At 42.3% G+C, this 21,007-nt stretch overlaps 1 protein-coding gene across 7 annotated transcripts in view; it reads left to right on the top strand.

The window, feature by feature from the left end:
* The window catches only part of ADGRB1 (adhesion G protein-coupled receptor B1), a 411,983-nt gene that overhangs the window by 127,635 nt on the left and 263,341 nt on the right, over positions 1-21,007 (top strand). For all 7 annotated transcript variants that reach the window (XM_075211647.1, XM_075211646.1, XM_075211644.1 and 4 more), the window contains exon 2: positions 5,077-5,980. In XM_075211647.1, coding sequence (XP_075067748.1) covers positions 5,242-5,980 — 739 coding nt within the window. In that variant the 5' untranslated portion in view covers positions 5,077-5,241. The remainder of the gene's footprint in view (positions 1-5,076; positions 5,981-21,007) is intronic.

The following is a 21,007-nucleotide window of genomic DNA, read 5'->3' as shown; positions in this document are numbered from 1 at the left end:
ACTTTTCATGAGTGAAGTCACAGATGCCGGAAAAAAAGAATTTGCGCGGTTTATCCAAATCCAGTGGCGTCTACAAATTATTTTATTTGCAGTGATATTTATCAGCGACACCCAATAGTATTATTCAGTGAGAGGGCAACACGGTGTTAAAAATAACAACACATTCTGAGGCGAACGTACAATCGTAAAACTATATATTGTTTTGAAAAGGACATTGCAGCTTATTTACTAAGATTGCACTTAGGTACAAAATTGGCAATTAATCACAGCAACCAATCAGCAATCAGTTTTTATCTGTCTAGTGCAAGTTAGACAATGAACGCAAGTGCTGGATTGGTTGATATGGTGGATTTCTGATGTGACGTTGCGCAAAGCGCCTGATTGGAATTTTCATTCTCTGCGCAACCTAAGCTCGCATCTAGTTTGCGCCAGTGTCTCCTGGTAGCACCAAGATGGCACAACATACGCAATTTACATCTAAAACTCAGGCGTAAGTTGCGTCTGAAAAAAAATGACACTTTCTACATAGAAAGCTGAGTCGGATACATCTCAGATGAGTCGGATACATCTCGGATGCTGGTCATCTTTATCAGTTCGTATTTTACACCAGGGGTACAGCCAGGGCTGGATTAAGGGAATGGAGGCCCCTGGGCTAATGGGGCCTCCATTCCCCCGTGAGGGCCCCCCCCCATGATCCGGCGCGATGTACACTCTTTACTGAGGAAATCTCGTGAGAGTGAGACTCACGAGATCTCCTCAGTAAGGAGACTACAGCGAGCCAGGGAAGTACTGCAGTGAAAGTGCTCTGCAGCACTGATCGGGCTGGGGGCGCCCCCGACCCCGACCGATCAATACTGCTGCTGAGCACTTTCAAGGGCCCCCTGAATGCCATAGGCCCCTGGGCTGTAGCCCAGTTAGCCCTATGGTTAATCCGGCCCTGGGTACAGCACCCACAACAGATACATCATCATCATCATTTATTTATTTATGTAGCGCTTTACAATTGGGGACAAACACAGTAAACTAATAAACAAACTGGGTAAAACAGACAAAGATGTGAGAAGGCCCTGCTCGCAAGCTTACAATCTATGGGACAATGGGAGTTTGACACATGAGGTTAAGTCTACATTTTGCATTTCGGCCCAGCCAGACTGCAAAGGTAAAAAGTGATTTGTAAACTAAATGATCCCGTCATAGCAATGTTGGTCAGGGGATAGTTGTCTGGTGTGAAATTGTGTAACGGATGGTAATAGGGTAAGGTAGTGAGGTTAACAGGGTGGTTGAGGAATATTATAAGCTTGTCTGAAGAGGTGGGTTTTCATGTCCTGACTTGTCTGCATCCAGGTTTACGTTGGTTGCATTTACTTAAACACGCCCTTATTGTACGTTACTTATTCTTGCACAAGCTTTACCCTCCCAATCCACCTCTATAAGCATAAAGAGCCATATACGCAAGATGCGACTTACTGTGCATACAGACACAAGCATATGTTTTTATTGTGGGCACAGTAGCAAAATTTGTATTTTACAATATACAAATGGACCCTGCATTGTAAATGAAGTCAATGTTATCAGTTGTTTTACCCAGTGCCAAGTTCATGTTGGGAAATATTTATACAATGAGTATTTCTACCTTTAGCTTTGTTTTCTGTCCCGTAATGCACAAATCATTATGTTACTTTTTATCTAACGTCTCCCAGTGCATGAAGGGTTAACACTTATTATAAGAGTTACAATGTAACAAGCGCCAACTCTAATGCTTGATGTACTGTGGGCAACACTGGGTGCCAAGCTCCCCGCTAAACGCTGCTTATTATCATAATTGTTTAGGATGAAGAAGTGTCTATTTGACAGTCCTGCGTTTTGTTTGCCTCCATCATTGTTTGTGCCAAATTGGCTCCGCCGATGGCGGCAATCTGTGCGGCTCGGTGATCTGAGCACTTCTGACTTCCACTCTCTAAGTTGTGAACTCTTCACCTTACACATTTCACTGTGTACATTATATTTAATTAGATATAACGTCCTCCTAGCTGGCATCACCTTCACCCATCTGTGTCATCCTCGGCGTGCAGAGCGACGCTGCCAAAATTACCCTGAACCAACTCATATTCTATACATCCCAGTGACATTTACCCACTGCTTAATCACCACGGCCCACCACAGCTCAGCCCACTGATGATTATTCCACCACGCACTAAGGCTGTCTGATTTGGGACTTATCCCACTCTGTATTCTCCCTACACCCTCTCTATGTAGGATCCACCGGAGGCTTCACATATCCATCTCTTATTATTACAGCAGTGATGAAAGAGATGATACGATCCTTCGCCCAACGTTTCCTGACACATTTGCTAATGGGGACGGTTTTCCTTAGTGATCCATCTTCCATGTGATATAGAGAGGACAGGCTGGGAAGCACCTGCTCCTGATGTATCACTTGTCCACTAAGAGACCATCCCAGGGACTGTCGTCCGCTGTCGGAGCTTCATCTCTGCTTTGTCCATTCTGCTTCCAGGACTTGTGGCATCTTCTATGGCAACGTGGTGACTGGCGACGCGACGTGCCAACCCAGTAAGGAGCTACTAGTGCCAGTCAGATGTATATGTGTAACAATTGCAGCAGTTTGTAACAGTATCAGGATGTTGTTACAATGTAACACTTCATATCAGGCTGTGATTGTTAGGGAGCCTGTGCCCGGTCTGTTGGTCTATTGAAGGACATTGCAGAGAGCCACTTGGAGCCTAGAATGACTGACAGTGCTATGGATGACGCTTATCAATTAGTCAACTGAGGATTGTGATGAAACTGATCTTTTTGTGCTACTGTATATTGACTTTGTATTGTTGTGTTTAAGAATGAGTGTAGGGGAAACATGGTCTTCAGTTGCGTTTTACTAAAGGAACTATCCACCAACTGTGCTCCTGTCCTCTGTCCTTATGTAGTTTATAACCCGGCAGTGATCACTTGTACGAGATCATCCTGTATATAAATCACACACTGTAAAGAGCAGCCTGTAAATGGCGGATAATCACTGATATTACTAAAGTGATTCCTTTATTTACTGGGTAGTGTTATTGGTTATAACCAGTACTTCTTCTGTTCTGCTATGTGGGGGGGACTAGAGAGATGTAAGAGTCACAGGTGTTACAAATACAAAATCACAGCATATAATGTTATCATGCACGGTATAGAATGTTATAATGCACAAAATAGTACGTTATAATGTACAGTATAGAATGGTATAATAGTGTAGTTAATAATGTTATCATGTACAGTATATATAATGGTATAATACTCACAATATAATGTTATAGTGCACAGAGTATAATGTTACAATGCACAGTATAGAATGTTATAATTCACAGTATGGAAGGGTATAATGTACAGTATATAATTGTATAATAGTATAGTATATGATGTTATCATTGTAACATATATATATATATATATATATATATATATATATATATATATATATATATATATATATATATATTATGGAATAATGCTCAGTGTAATGCTCAGAATATAATGTTATAATCCTCAGAATATAATGTTATAATGCACAGAATATAATGTTATAATGCACAGTATAGAAGGGTATAATGTACAGTATATAATGTTATCATTATAACATATATAATGGCTCAGAATGTAATGTTATAATGCACAGTATATATATATATATATATATATATATATATATATATATATATATATATATATATATATATATATATATATATATAATGTTCTGCATTGAAACATCTTGCCCTATAACTATCTGGACCATAGATCAGAGTTCTGGCCATTTCTAGTGATAACAAACTCTGTCCATTGCATTGTATGAGATGCTCACTTTAATTGCTTGACTAATGAGACTTTATATGATAAAAATGCAGTAGTGGATGATTTAATTGATTTGTTTATTGAGGCACAGAGCTCTATGTGGAGCACACGCAGGGAGTCTCGTAACTATATTATTTTTGGTTACTGTTTCATTTTTTTTTAAAGCGAGTCTATAAACCTCTCATTCATCCTGACAGTCCCAGATCTTCCCCAGCCCATAGGACATAGCCCAGAGATGGGATTGTGAGCCTGGGGGCTCAGCCTGTAACCAGTGTTTAGGTCCCATCTCTGCTCATTGAATCACAGCAGTGTACAGAATATTCCTCTCTCTCTGTCAATGCAGCAATAGACTTATTCCAAACAATGCTAAATAAACCTGATTTGTGAAATAATTCCTGTCTTGAAACCATAGGATTGCACTGCCCCCTCCTCAGGCACAGATCATGGTACATTAAATGATATGGATACATTGGCTTAGACACCCTTAGATGGGTGATGCACATACTTGCAGAATGCACTGCAGTAAAGAAAGGAATATTTTTCAGTAAAAAGCTGGTTGATTCCTATAGAGAAATGTGTCTTTTTGTGCCTCTCGCTTAGAAAATCAATTATCTTCTGAAAGCTTAACATTCAGTTTAACCCTAGAGGTGCCGCGTCCCTCCTATTCTCTCTTGTGCTCTGTGAGGTCTTCAGTGGGATTTGGGGATAAAGGTTGGTAACTGCTGGAAGCAATTCAAGGCTTTAATGAATGTAACTGGTGTCAGACAGGCTGCCAAGACCCCCAGGCATGCGACCCCCCCACTTACATCATCTTCCCATTAATGGCTATAGGCAGCATTGCAGATCTCCGCGGCACTGAGGCAGTTAATATGTTGCTGCTGTTGCAGTGACGTTAAAAAAATCAGTGGTACTAAGTGCAAGCCCAATGCCAACCCCCATATGCAATATGCCACGCAGAGTCCTCACTGCTCTCCAGATTGCCATGCATGCAATGCACTGCGGGGATCCTTGGTAGTCCTAGATAACTGCAGCCAAAAAAAAAAAATGATTTTCATTTGCAATTACTCACAGTGCAACTGTGCCATTCGGAGACAAAATGCCAACCATTGAGGGCGTGCAAACTGCTTTCCCTCCAGACTGTCACGTTTTGCAAGCTGTAGGAGATGTACAATGGGGATGACAAGAGTTAAAAAAATCTTAATTTTCACCTTCTTCTCTTCTCTGCAGATTCCCTCCTGCGGCCACAAGGGGGCGCCTGAGACAAGCGCAGGGAGGCTGGATTGATTTGGAACAAGCCTCATAGACAATCTCTGCTGCTGCTGCACCTGTTATGTCCGAGATCTGGCCCCAGCCTGACAATTACTTGGAATTCCAAAGGACCAGAGACCTAGGATGAGGAGCGCTGGATCCCCCCACAACTTGCTTTTCATATTGCCACTTCTTTCTGTGTGGACTGCAGCCAGCCTGGACCTGGGACATCCTTCTTGTACAACCCAAGTGCAGGGGGAATTTTATGGCAATTTCTCTTCTCTGTCTCTCTTTCCTTTGAACTCTTCACTGTGCGCTTGGATTATCCAGAACCCGGACCCCAGGAGATACACTCTGTACGTGAAAGTCTCCAAGCCCGCAGGTATATGCGACCACCAGCAGATTCGGACCTCCCAGTTTGACTCTTTCTTGGAGTCCACACGCACCTACTTGGGGATGGAGAGTTTCGACGATGTGCTGCGACTGTGCGACAGTTCTGTGGACCATGCGTTTCTGCAGTCCAATAAACAGTTCCTGCAAATGAAACAGACCTCACCCAGGAGAGAAGACCCCCAGACCCCATGGAAGACCACCAGAGCCCAGGAGACTGAGTTCTCCTTGGAATATCTTGTGGTGGGTAACAGAAGCCCCAGGAAAGCAGCTTGTCAGATGCTGTGTGAGTGGATGAAAACTTGTCTCACCAACAGCAGCAGCTTTCACCCCTGTGGCATCATGCAGACCCCCTGCTTGTGCCATGAGGGGGGGTCCCAGGTGCATCCCAGCGAGATCACAGGGGCCAACAAGAAGGAAGACTGCTACAAAGATGGGATATACCTGGAGAACTGCATGGGGAGCTCAAGGGACAGCACAGGAGAGTTCCAGGGTAAGTCGGGACCGCATGAAACTTTTTCTGAAGCCTGTTGTGTTTTCTGGGTCTTTGTGAGAGGTCAATGAGATTATGTAATAATGTTCTGCATGACCAATGCCCCCTGTGTTGTGCCCATTATGTAGCTGGCAATGCTGAGGCAGCTGAGCACAAGATGCTGTCATTACTGGGACAGGTAGTGGGGGAAGAGCCCGGCCATCCACTCTCACTGTCACCCGTGGGAGTTTGCAGCAGGCAGCATTTTCCACTTGAAATAACAAGAACATTTATTCCTAAAACCACCAGTGAGAAATGACTGAAGTATCCTCCAGAGACTCTGCTTTGTCTTTTTAAATCCCTGGCTGTAATGCATGTGTGCCGCAGTGTCTACTCCGAACCCCTTGTCCGCAGAGCTCGCAATCTAGACTATTGCAGATGATAGGAGCAGACGTAGCACGCTGCAGGCTTTGTCCATTGAATTTTATTTAGGCTGTATGACCACTGTTAATGACTGTGGCTGTGCTAGAAATATATCACGTTATTAGATAATAATGCCATGCTGTACTAATGCAGATTTATGTTGGTGGCAGGTGTGCAGGGTGAATAGAAAAGAACAGGAGAAAAGGTTTCACATTAAAGGGATTTTTTAATGTTGCACAATTAAAAGCGATGGTTCCAGTGGAGTAAATGCTAGTCTAAAGATAGCATCATTAAGTTACAAGTGTGATGTGTATATTAAGCACAATATGCATGCATGTTTTTTCCATAGACTGGTTAACGCTTTGCATTAAATTGCTCGACTGTTGCAAGAGAGCGCGTTAATGTCGGGACTGTGGGGTTGGATGCGATCTGCACCTATCAGTCTGTGTCCCGGTTTTCAGCCCCTATTTATTCTGATAGCCCCTCTCTGAAGTGCAGCATGTGTACTGTATGTTAACATGTGTGTGAGGCAGCCACATGTCTGTAGGTGGCTGTACCAGGGAAGATGGATTTACATATTCAAAGCAATTGGGCTATTTATCAAAATTCCCCCGGTGGGAATAGACAGGCACCATATTTATCAAGGGCAAGAAATGCTGCAAGTTATGCAGTTATTGGCTTTTCTTCCCCCACTGTAGAAAGCTTTGAAACTCCTCAACCTGAGATTTATTAATGTCATCAAGTGATTGAAGTTCAGGCAGCAGTTTCTGATTGCAGGATAAGACAAATGTGTAAAATAGTTGAACAAACTTTCTGACTTATTTTCTTAAGTGTTAAATCATAGGTTATCTGTCAGCCTCTCTGGCAGGAGATTTACAAATGTTCCAGAAAGCAGCAGGAAAAAAAGGACTTTATAACTTTAACATCTTGATGGCTCAGTCATTAAAGCTCAGATTCCTAGACAGGAAACCAAGGCTGCCCAAGAAGAAGCCTCTCACCAGCCCAACTTGTTGACCCATAAAATTTATAAATTAAACATGATTTTTATAGGACTGTAAGATTTCTATGTATTTTATGCATCAAAAGTTTTCCTTTTTTTGTAGTCATCTCATGATACAGAATTTCAGAAATATTTTGCGTCCGTTTGGGTACCTACCTGCAGCAGAATCACCAATTTTGTGGGTTGAACCAATATCCATGAGCCTATGATGTCACTAGGAAACAGTGACATCACTAAGGCAGTTTGGTTGTGTCCGTAAATTGTCTGTTTCCATTGTGATATAGGATATAGATATATGAACCATGTTCTAATGAAGCCATTAGCATTGTCAAGACCCACACAATTGGCTTGATTACCAATGACATCATCACATTGTAATTATTGTCCCTAATGATGTCATGAGCACAGTGTGTTAAAGTTGTGAGCAGAATGACATCACAATGCAGTGCGCCTTCAATGAGACAACTTGTTGTAACTGTCAGAAGTTGCGGTTTTGGGGGGAACAACACAATGTAGGGAAACGTCTACACAATTGTCTTGGCTGCAAATGTGTATTCTCCCTTGTTGGTATGTTTGATAATAATACAAGTGTCATTGTGTTTTATATATGTATATTTAGTATTTATGTGTATTTCACTGATACAAATGTGTATGGTAGTTTGTGTTCAGTATCAGCTGTTCCTGGAGGCAGAACGGATAGACACACAGTAGGTGTAGGTCATGTTCTCACCGAAGACCAAATGGGCACTTTCCCCTCCAACCCAACTTGTAACTTTATTTTATGTCCGTCGTGGTGGGAGAAGCTACCCATGGGCGTAAGTGGAGGTCCGTGGTGAAGGCCACCAGCTCACCCTCCACAGTACTAGCTTCACTAGACTATCCCCAAATATACACAAACTCCCTCATGCTTCAAACTACTAAAGTTCTACAATGAGATGACCTCTTCGGCCGGGTTGACCCTACTGCTGTCCAGAACTACAAAATTTCTTATATGCAGATGGAGGTCTGTTTTTCTATTCCTTTAAATTCAAATAAATACTACAAGGGGCACAGAAAAACCAACTATAGGTAGTTTAATGATCATCATTGGCAAATAGATTGGATGCAATTAGTAGAATTGACTCTATGAGAATATTTATGTTACAGAATCAGATTACAGTCAGTTTTACTACTCAGAGACCACCCTAGTTGTCCTCCCTCACCTGGGTTTAGGAAGATAACACTGGGGAGATACAGCGGACAGCAGACACATTTCTTCCCTGAATAATTCATCTTTAAGCCAACAACTACTCTCCAAATTCCCAACACCCCTTCCGGTGTCTTCATCAGCCAATGACTGCAAAGATAGGGAAACACTCTGCCACCAAAACGGGGTATCAGGGTGCTGGTCCCCGGAGACTTTTAGCAGTCACGCAACCAGAGAGAAAGCAGTAGTTCTACCACTGTCTCTGAACCAGCGAATGCTAAGGGGTATTCTGTGCTAGGTGTCCATCCATACACTGCTTATACTATAATAATCCACAGTCATATCCAGAGATAACATATAACACATAATATTCCTATAGAAATAACTGGGACAACAGTTAGAAACACCCCAATCCCCCCAGCCGTATATGGAATCAGCCCACCCACCAATCCCCCCAGATGTACGTGAAATCAGCCCAGCCACCAATCCCCCCCAGCCATACATGGAATCAGCCCAGCCACCAATCCCCCCAGCCGTACATGGAATCAGCCCAGCCACCAATCCCCCCAGCCGTACATGGAATCAGCCCAGCCATCAATCCCCTCAGCCATACATGGAATCAGCCCAGGCACCAATCTCCCCCCAGCCGTACATGGAATTAGTCCAGCCACCACTCCCCCCAGCCATACATGGAATCAGCCCAGTCACCAATCCCCCCGGCCGTACATGGAATCAGCCCAGCCACCAATCCCCCCGGCCGTACATGGAATCAGCCCAGCCACTAATTCCCCCGGCCTTTACATGGAATCAGCTAAGCCACTAATCCCCCCAGCCGTACATGGAATCAGCCCAGTCACCAATCCTCACAGCTGTACATGGAATTAGCCTAACCACCAATCCCCCCAGCCGTACATGGAATTAGCCCAGCCACCAATGCCCTCAGCCGTACATGGAATCAGTCCAGCTACCAATCCCCCCACTCCCCAGCCGTACATGGAATCAGCCCAGCCACCAATCCTCACAGCTGCACATGGAATTAGTCCAGCCACCAATCCCCCCAGCCGTACATGGAATCAGCCCAGCCACCAATGCCCTCAGCCGTACATGGAATCAGTCCAGCTACCAATCCCCCCACTCCCCAGCCGTACATGGAATCAGCCCAGCCTCCAATCCCTCCCAGCCGTACATGGAATCAGCCCAGCCTCCAATCCCTCCCAGCCGTACATGGAATCAGCCCAGCCTCCAATCCCTCCCAGCCGTACATGGAATCAGCCCAGCCACCAATCCTCACAGCTATGATTAAATTTTGCAGAGACTATGCTCCAATTTAGTATATTCCTGTTTCTTTCAGCCCCTGAAAATCTAGACTATCTTAATAAACTTGGTGGGTATTTATAAATTGTAGTATAATACCATGCCCTTCCATCTGCCACCATATTCTTATCCTGTGTACCATTTTGTGTGGCTTTCTCATGGTTTCCTCCTGTGTGATTGTTTTAAATACGTTTTAGCTAGTAGTCAGGTGTGAGGGAGATGGCAGTTTGCCTGGAAATTACGTTGCTATGTGCCACTGGGTTGGGGAACTATGGCAAGTAATGTAGGAGGTCAGTCTATGCTCCATGCTTTGGTGCCATCTCATTGGAGCCTCTGCACCTAAGCAGTGGGGTTTAAAATGAGGGTCATGATACATGGACTGCAACAGTTATTTTGTTGAAGCCCTCTTTCTGATTGGACAAGGGGAGTGGTGCCCATTTTAGGAGGATAATAGGCGACAGAACATAGAACAAGAATAGAAGAGGCCAAACAAAGTGAACTCTGGTAGAGAACAGCAGTCCTGGATTTACACGTGCTTGAAAAATCCTTGGGAGGCCCATTTTCATATATTTCACTGAGCTCCAGAAACATCTAGTCACACCAATGAGTCCAGAAGTCTGGTCTGTACGTTGTAGTCCTTCAAACATATCCCACATCCTGGGTTTGGTCACCTTGTCACCTATATGGTTCCTGAGTGTTTTCTTTAGTCAACGTCTGGACACACAACAGGTTGTACGGAAACTTTTCCTTCCTCATTAGGTTGCATGTTAAGTGCATGATGTCATATTCTGTGCGGCTCAATGCCGGTGAAGGCGGCTGTGCACAGCATGACACAGCTCAGTGCTTAATAACGAGCAGCTCTTACAAAACATCCTGAGAGCGGCGGAAGACAGGTGGCTGTACAGGGCTACAATGAACAAACTCTTATAGACATCAAGATATTCATTCACAGTGAAGGAAAGAATAATCTGAGTATACAGGAAATAGGAAATCTTCCAATGAGATATCCCCATTACTTGTGCGGCTGTTTATATAATGAGTGGACAGTTTGGATTTTAAAATACAACTAGAGCTTAAATAACTGAAACTTTAGCAACACTTATGTAATGTTTTACTAGACAAAATATTATTATTATTCAATTTTATTATTATTTATTTTAAATATAATATGTTGCCTAACGGCACACTAAGCCTATTTTTTAAAGCTTTTTTGAATGATTTATCTAATACCATTACAAAGAAATCTATTCATATAGACATTTGTAGAGAAAAGCTTTCCTTTTATACGGTTACAGTGTCTGCGTTAAGCGGTTATACAGTCACTGTTGTTATTGTCTTTCCAGACAAGACCTCTTGTTATAGGTATATGCTTAAAGTTCCCACCTCTGTCTAGACCAATGCCTCTTTTCAGATGTAGGGACAAGTATTATATTTCTTATCAGACTTTTTTTGAGGGTAAAATGATGAAAGGAACAGAAGAAGGGAAGGCAGAAGTAGGCACCGATAAAACCACTCACGGCCACCTTTTGAGCCTCTTTTGCTCCTTAATATCCCCTAAAAAATTCCACAAAGAGGGACATAATTTATCATTGGTGGCCACTCCACCCCCATGGTGTACCCCTCACCAACATAGATCACTTCACATCTGGCCCCATGGCATGGTACCCGTGTTTCTCCTCCACTGCGAATACCTGTAGCCAGTCAGTGAATTGTGATTATATGGTGGAACTATGACAGAGAAGCAGAAGGGGTGTATGACAGCAGTGCACAGACCAGGTACCTGAAGATGACAAGCAGTGCAGACTAAGGAAGGCAGAGGGGGGGCCTGCTTCTCATTTGTGTGATCCTCAAGGCATTTTATGCACTAAACAACTGGGCTAATTTAGTGGATCAGCGCAAGCGAAACCTGACTTGCGTGGCATCCGTCTTTAATATAGGGAGAAGCCCTCTCTAATGGTTGTTGTTGCAGAAGATACGGCAGATGTGCTCAAACCCAGTCCACAAGATATACCAACAGGTCCTGTTTTCAGGATTTGTTTAATCGTGCACTAGTAAGTTGTACAGACAGAAAACATGAGCTGTTGGTAGCTGTAGAAGACTGGGTTTGGGCACTTTTATGCAATAATAAAAGGTTATTCAAATTTTCTAAACTTTACTAAACATGAAAAAGGATCACATGATTTATATGCAAAAATTTTCGCTTTCCTCGTCTGATATTTACTGTTTGTTCGTTTGGGTACATCATTTTACTGGATCCCAAATGAATTATTCAACCTCTGTGTGATCATATTCATTTTACTTTGCATTGTTGTATAGAAGGGTAAGGTGAACATGTCGCTTTTCGTGAATTTAAAAAAGGTGAGATTAGAGAGGAGCGAAATCGCAGCAAAACTTTGTGCATTTGTTGTTCCACGGTGCAGCAGGCCGTTGTGCAGAGGTGTGAGGTACCGAGAGGCCATCTGTGAGCTGCGTTCTTTGTTCATTATTCCAGATTTTGAGTAGCAATCTGAATGAGATGGTTTAGTTACTATATCAGTGCAGCACTGAGTACAGTCTCATCTTACATTTCCTCATCAGTCTGATCACTAGGAATACGTGATGGGACTGAATAACTGTAAAATATGCAGTAATCAATTTGCAGTTATTATTTTGCTGGTGGGAAGTGTATAATTATACTAGCCAAATATTCCAAGCAGGTAAGCATAGTATGCAAGTGAAAATATATACAGTATATATATATATATATATATATATATATATATATATATATATATATATTACTTTATTGCTCTATTAATTTCTCCAAATTAAGCTGCCATAACTACAATAATCAGCTAAATACCCCCATCTGTCCCGCACCATATTAACCTGATATCGCATGTGTTTACAGAAGTTTGCACGTCTCTCTGACACAATTTGATCTTCAGTGTTCGGCATAGAATTCCCCCTTGTCATTGTTCAATACTTTTCCCTTGTTATAACCCAAACACATCACACAGCAGAATTAACTGATACCATCGTCTTCCCCAGCTCCGCGATTTACAGATGAAGTGGAAATCGTAGATTATATCGCTGGAGATTTACACCTCTGCGAAACAGTCTCTTCTGCTGCGAAATGTAATGCAGATGAAACGTTCTCGCACCTTCACTCATCTGTGAATGTGATGGACTGGTGGAGTGCGGAGTATTTGTTGGGGAACGGCTCTGTGTGTCAGGTGGAAGGGAGCCCCTAGGTTTATAATGGCCAGTCCTGGCACCATGGTGGTGAGACGGTAGTAGGATATGGATGTGGACAGGTAATAATTAGAGGGGAATATATTTTTAATGCCCTGGAGCAGAATAAACTCAAAATATGTCACTGTCTTCAAAAACTGAAATCGTATTGATATACAGTTGGTTCTGTGCAGTGCAGATTGTTACAGATGGCAGAAGTGAATTGGATGATTACCTACTTTCTATAATACTGTGAATGGTGCCACATACATGATAAGGGGGAGGCTTACAGGCACATCTATTGCCGAAATAAGCAGAGGCAGGAGAGTTGCTGAATGACGTGTCACATCTCCCACCCCGTCCTTAGGCTACATGAAAAAACAGTCAGTATTTAACTTATGTGCAAAACAGAATGCTAATTTGCACCCCTTGCATTGTAACATGGTTTTGTCCAGGAGACTGAAATAAGAAGTTTCTCAAGTTAAGATCCTTAATGAATCAGGCCCTTTGTCCCTTGTAATGCCGTACCGCCCAACTGTACTGATTTCAGCAAGTCAGTCCGGATTTTAGGCATGATGTGAGATGGTTAATGCAGTGCTGCGCGCAGTTGAGGTTAATGCAGCGCTGCGCGCAGTTGAGGTTAATGCAGTGCTGCGCGCAGTTGACTGCATGCGGCTCGCAGGGTGAGCGACGTACCACCCAATTGCCCCAGCTGGTCCCATGAGTACAGATTATGATCTTCCTCAGTGAAGTCACAGGATCCCGGTAAACTGATCCGTCATTCCACAAAATGGCGGCCTCCATTGTGCGCAGGCGGTCGGCACTCTTTAAAGCGGGTAGGGTTTCCGACTAATGTCTCCTGAATGAAAACAGCACAATTGTAAAGTATGAATAACATTAATGTTGACTAATACGAACAACGACCGTTCCTGGAGTAAAACAATCCTAGTGAAATCTGTTCCTTTAAATTAGACCAGAATGAATAAAATATATTGAGCTGACAAAAAAAAGGTTTTAATTTCCTGTTGCGCACAGCTAATCCTGGTAATCAGCAGAGCCTGGGAAATAGCATGTAGAAAAGGCATCAGCCGCAGCCGACCTGTCACTTTCCATCTCGTATCTGCAGGTACAGAACACCGCCTCAGGCTAAATATTTCAGTGGGATAGCGATAAACATCAGCGCACGGTTTCCACTGCTCGCTCACACTCTACACACAGATCCCCCATCCAGCCGCCACGTTCCTCGACATGGACTCCAACTATAGAGTTACGTTAAGCTAATTTCATTTAATTAGGAAACGCCAATGTGCAGCCATCTTGAAAGGAGCTTAGTCTGAGGAAGTGAGCGCCACAGGTAGAAATATGGCAGCCGGTGATTGATAACAGCCGTCTGTGCGACGGTGATTGATAACAGCCGCGATTTGCACACTCTGTCTTATGGGTTTGAACTTTGGATGGAACAAGTTCTGCTTATAACAAAACCACGTCTGCTGTTGTTATCATTATAGTTCTCATTGAACTTTAGTGCTTTTGAAAAGTACAGGAGGTGAATTGTGTATTTATAAGCACTTGTCATTCCTGATTTTAATATGTATATGTTTATTGTCCTACAGAGACCTGTCGGTAACATCTCTATTATCTATGGGGCAGCACAGTGGCCTAGTGGTTAGCACTTCTGCCTCACAGCACTGGGGTCATGAGTTCGATTCCCGACCATGGCCTTATCTGTGTGGAGTTTGTATGTTCTCCCCGTGTTTGCATGGGTTTCCTCCGGGTGCTCCGGTTTCCCCCCCACACTTCAAAAAAAACATACTGGTAGGTTAATTGGCTGCTATCATAATTGACCCTAGTCTGTGTCTGTGTGTGAGTGTGTGTCTATATTAGCGAATTTAGACTGTAAGCTCCAATGGGGCAGGGACTGATGTGAATGAGTTCTCTGTACAGCGCTGCGGAATTAGTGGCGCTATATAAATAGATGATAATGATTATGCAGTGATAACTAAGGTTTGCTTTGCACAGCGATATAATATATTGTGTTACGGTGCAGCAGCGTTGCAGTACCAAAAAGGGGGAGCGTGCCTACCAAGTTAGCACCCAAGCCCCCCTAAAAACACCCATATTGCAGTGTGCGCCAGTGGTCTGTTCGCGCAACACTCGTTCGGTATGATGACATTTGGGACTAAGGTCCGGACTATCTGGACAGTGTGACAAAAATAGGGGCTATCCCTCCTAAACCTGGACAGATGCGGCTAGTCATATATAGCGACCTATTAACGTGACACATCAGCTAGATGGTTATTGAATATCTACCGCTACCAGCGCACTTAGTGCAGTAAGTATCGCTTGGTGCCTCGGCAGATATGAGGTCAGTTTTAGTATAGACAAAAAAAGTGGAAATAGCCAATCAAATAAACCAAACTGACCAGAAAACAATCAGCGATGGCTTAAAATGCAGAATGTATTTCTTATATGAGAGCTGTCAGGTCGTCTGAAAGAAACATCATTTGATGTATCGGACACAGAGTGGATGATCTACGAACTCGATATAAAGTGCATTAACCCACAGCAGCCACTCCAATTACTTCCTTTCTTTAGATGAACTCGTATGAAGGAGCATCGCTAATTGCTGATCGGTTGCTATGGTTACTGAGTGACTGTTATCCAGATGTTAAGGGTCATTAATGAGCCGATGCCGCAGCGCTAATGGAAGCTTACACAGTGTTTCCTGTGTCGTGGCCGATTTTACAGCCCTATACACATATTGCGCTGGCCGATCGCGGCGTTAGGGCTGATTTTTAATCAGCACTTTTTATGGTGACAAAAAAATCAGTTTCTATTTAAGAAAAAAATATCGCCAGGGTCAACATATTCACCCGCTCCAGCGTTACTGAGTGGTAAGAGCGACGTTCCGCATGGCAGTGCCAGTCTTTATAGATGTGTATGCCCAGTGGAACTGAGATTTAGGGGATATGTGCTAAAGTGCAGTTTTGTCAAGTCGCCGGCTCTCAGCAGTTTCCTTAGCGGTTTGCAGAGCGCCAGTTTCATTAAAGGCCAAACTGCTAACAAATTGCTGGTTTTTCAAAACGCTGCAATTAGATATCGACATCCTCATTTCTTTTTAACATGATAACAATGCAAATTGTGAAATGTATCAAGCTGCGGTTTGCAATTGTTCAAATTAATCAAACCACATCATCACCATTTACTTATATAGCACCATCAATTCCGCAGCGCTGTACAGAGAACTCACTCACATCAGTCCCTGCCCCATTGGAGCTTACAATCTAAATTCCTTAACATACACACACAGACACACACAAAGAGATAGACAGACACATACACATTAGGATTCATTTATTCAGCAGCCATTTAACCTACTAGTATGTTTTTGGAGCGTGGGAGGAAACCGGAGCACCCGGAGGAAACCCACGCAAACACGGGGAGAACATACAAACTCCACACAAATAAGTATGATGGTCTGTGATCCCTCAACAGAGGGCCCCAAACCTGTCTGCTACTGGGGCTGTGCAATATGGTTTATACAGTACTCTTTGTATTGTGGATGACCAGGATAATTTGTGTACTAAATTGCACTGTAACTAACACTAGGGCCCCTCTCGGTGACCCTGAGAGAAGTCCCTTCTCCGACAAAAACATGTGCACACTGACGTCCATTAACAACCCTGCACACATGTAACTAGCTATACACGGCACACGTGGGGCTGGCGGTGAGAGAGCAATGGGCACGTGTATCCTTCTATAGTCCAAGGTTCCCTCTATATTACGTGATGGTTGTGCTCAGTAACTTAGGATCGGGAGAGGCGTCAATATAACCGTTTTATCCTATATTATCTGCATGCTTTTAGAGGGAAGTGAAGGACTCCTGTATTATTATGTTATACACTGATTCTAAATGAGTCTGTATATCCGCAAGCTCTTATGGTTATTTCTTATATAAGAGAAGCTTTATAGGCTACTTACTTACATTAGTCCATCAGTTCCTTATTATAGGTTTGTTCCCGGTATAACACAAAGCTTAACTGTCTCCTACACGCAGTGGCAACACTTATAGGGCACAGCGCTCAGTTGTCCCTACTTTTCTGAGTACTATAGTGCAGTGAGTGCGGACATGTTCTCCCTAGGCATCCAGGGCCCCTTGTGTTCAAGTCTCACCATACATTTCTTACATATTACGTGCCGTATGTTAACAGACACAACAAAGTTGTGCACTGTGTGTGTTGCCCCTTAGTGTACATTACCTACATGCATATGCACTTTATCGAATTACAATAATCTCGTTCTACAAAAATAATTTTTGTTTGTGCTCTGGCACTCCCACTGCGTACCTCTCTAGGAGCACCTTAAACTCAGCCCAGGTCTTCCGCTCCATGTTTGAAAACTATGATCCTGAGGCACAGACTGTATTTGGGTTGCAGTCGGTCTGTCTGATGCTTCCTAAACGACCCCCAGTGGAGGTAGTCATTTTTTGGGTTGTTCCAATATTCAGTAAGGTAAATATTAAGATAAATAGAGCTCCAGGTCAGGATGGCATACACCCAAGGGTCCTTATGGAGTTAAACTCGGAAATAGCTAGACCGCTATTCTTAATTTTCATAGATTCAATCTCATCAAGCTCATCACCAAGGGATTGGCGAATAGCAGATGTGGTGCAGTTTAAAAAGGGGACGAGATCACAACCAGGGAATTATAGACCTGTAAGCTTGACATCAATAGTGGGGAAACTACTGGAAGGTATATTAAGGGATAGTATTCAGGATTACTTGGTACACAATAAGATTATTAGTGGGAATCAGCAAGGCTTTGTGAAGGATAAGTCATGTCAAACTAATCTAATTAGTTTCTACGAGGAAGTTAATGGGAACTTAGACCAGGGTAGCACAGTAGATGGGGTCTACTTAGATTTTGCAAAGGGCTTTGATACAGTGGCACACAAGAGGTTGGTTTACAAAAAAGGGGAACAGGGTCTAGGAAACAACATTTGTACTTGGATCAAAAACTGGTTAGAGAATAGGGAACAGAGAGTTGTGATAAATGGAACATTTTCTAATTGGTCAAAAGTGTTAAGTGGTGTACCTTAAGGTTCCGTGCTGGGGCCACTCCTTTTTAATATATTTATTAATGACCTTGGTGATGGTTTAGAGAGTAAAGTTTCTATTTTTGCAGATGACACTAAAGTCTGTAAGGTAATAAACTCATTGCAAGATGTAGTTTCTCTACAGAGAGATTTAAATTGGATGATTGGGGGGCCAAATGGAATATATGGGTTAACATAGATAAGTGTAAGGTTATGCATTCAGGGATCAAAAACAAGAACGCAATCTATAAATTAAATGGAATTAATTTAGTATAATGGAAAAGGATTTGGGAGTGCTCGTAGACAGTAGACTTAGCAATAGTGCTCAATGTCAAGCAGCAGCTGCAAGGGCAAACAAAGTATTGGCATGCATAAAAAGGGGCATAGATGCAAGGGAAGACAGTGTAATTTTGCCACTGTATAGATCGTTGTTAAGACCTCATCTTGAATATGCAGTACAGTTCTGGACACCACTCTATAAAAGAGATAATGTGGAAATAGAAAGGGTTCAGAGAAGGGCGACAAAACTGATAAAGGGTATGGAGTCATTAAGTTATGAGGAAAGGTTAGCCAGTTTAGGCATGTTTACTTTAGAAAAGAGGCATCTAAGCGGGGATATGATTACTATGTACAAATACATTAAGGGTCAATATAGAGAACTTTCATGGGAACTTTTTACCCCAAGGACTATACACAGGACACGTGGTCACCCCCTAAGGTTAGAGGAGAGGAAATTTCACAACCAGCAAAGGAAGGGGTTCTTTACAGTAAGGGCAGTCAAGATATGTAATTCACTGCCAGGGAAGGATGTGATGGCAGATTCAATAGATATGTTTAAGAAAGGGTTAGACAAATTTTTAGCGTAAAAGTGTATCCAGGGATACGACTGTTCATTAAAATGGAGGATAGTAGTGGATACAGGGAAAAAATAGGGGTCTGGGGGGATTTTCACAATTGAAACAGATGGGCGGTTGCTTACTCTGGATCAATTTCAAATATAAGTGCAGGATCGTAGGAGATCCAAATAGGTCGAACTTGATGGACTGGTGTCTTTTTTTCAGCCTCATCAACTATGTTACTATGTAAAGTCTATTATTCTACCAGTGATTGGACAGTTGGCAACTGTGCGAATTATTATTCATATGAATGCAGCCAATCAGTTCGCTAGGAAGCAGTGACATCACACAAGCATTTTGTACGTCAGCGATGTCACGGATTCCATTCTCTCCAATATTGGTTCAGTCCAAAAAATGTCTGCCTCCCTTTATAGGCAACTTTAACAGCAGAATATATCTGTTTATGTCATTTGCTCGACTAATGAACGTGGAACAGTCATGACAGTGGCTGAACTTGTACTGATTATCTATTGATTTGTAATACGTCAATACGCTGCTGGCTGGTACAGCGTCCTCTCCCTATGCAGCGTTCCATATCCATATAGTAAATGATTCTGCGCAAGAAATGCTCAGTTAGGTTCCACAGAGGCGCATCTGCTATCTGAGCTTATAGAATGAGTTCATCATATATGCAGAGGTTGTAATGAGCCGGGGTGATGATAACAGCTGACATTACTGACTTTCCCCTGTGTTTTTGCTCTCTTTATCAATTACCTCTGCTGCCTTCCAAATGCTGAGGCCGTTGGAAAACGCTCTACAGGGAATCGCTGCTCGCTGATACTGTCAGTAAACAGTTTTGCTTTGCAGTCAGGCAGCCTCCTGGAAATAAATAGGGTGTACGAAACTCAATCAATATTCCTTAATAAAAATAACATTTTAAAACCGCAACATATAATATTAATTTAAAAAAAAAACTGTGATATATTTTCTGGGTAGAAAAACTTCCCATCTATTTTGAGGCACGGCTATTGTTTTATAATTGCAATAAGTGCTGTAATTGCGGTTACTAGACTCTAAAACTTTATTTTTTTTTATTAACTTAATTTATTGGTAATGATTGTGATTTTTATCTGCTTGTTCAACTGGATGCTTTGAACAAAAAGAGAAAAAAAATGATTTTGTCTTAAGTATTTATGACTAAATTAACCTTTGTGTGAACTGCTGGTAATCTGTGGCGTGTCTTTATGGACAAAAAGCATCAGTTGCTTGTACCAAAATAAGAATAAAATAGCGTAAAATAAAGGTTGTAGTAGTAATCATTAGTGTCAAGAAATAATTCAAAGAGTCTGTATGAATAGCGGTATTATGTAGTTGTAGGGTCAGGTTGTAAAGGTCACGCTAAAATGTTTTAAAGCAGTTTTATTTTGTAATAAAGTACTTGTGAATTGATTAGCTGAAAAACAATCAATCATATTGACCCAATATCGCAGTTTCTATTAGAGACAAAGAGGGTCAAGGCCTATCGTACTTATAGGCAAGACCTGGAATATCAAGTCTTTTCACCCCGTATGTGAGAGCTGAGATGGGAGATCTTGTGCCTGTATTGGTGAGATTTAGGAGCACAAAATCCCTGTGGTCGTATTCTTGGAAAGTAAGAATTTCTTTATTCCATCTTATCATCTATTTTTATGGTTTTAGGAGATTGCCATAAAAATACAAATAATTGGTATGGAAACGATTAAATATATTAGCCACGATTAAATATATTCACCACAATGACATTTTAGATAACCGTTTGTACATATAAAATATTGCAAAACTGACCTAATCTAGGAAGAAAGTAACCAGTCTCATTTGTATCATTACTCTGTGTGTTACCATTTATCAGTAAACCACTGTATATACTTCATAGTGCGGAACAATCAGGACTTAAGGTTACAAACTAACACACACAGATGGGTCAGATCGTGAGGATAGTTTC

This window comes from Mixophyes fleayi, chromosome 5, assembly GCF_038048845.1.
Source record: "Mixophyes fleayi isolate aMixFle1 chromosome 5, aMixFle1.hap1, whole genome shotgun sequence".
In the NCBI taxonomy this organism is placed as follows: Eukaryota; Metazoa; Chordata; class Amphibia; order Anura; family Limnodynastidae; genus Mixophyes; species Mixophyes fleayi.
The sequence above is the reverse complement of the archived record's forward strand: the minus strand, read 5'-3'. Positions and strand labels throughout refer to the sequence as shown.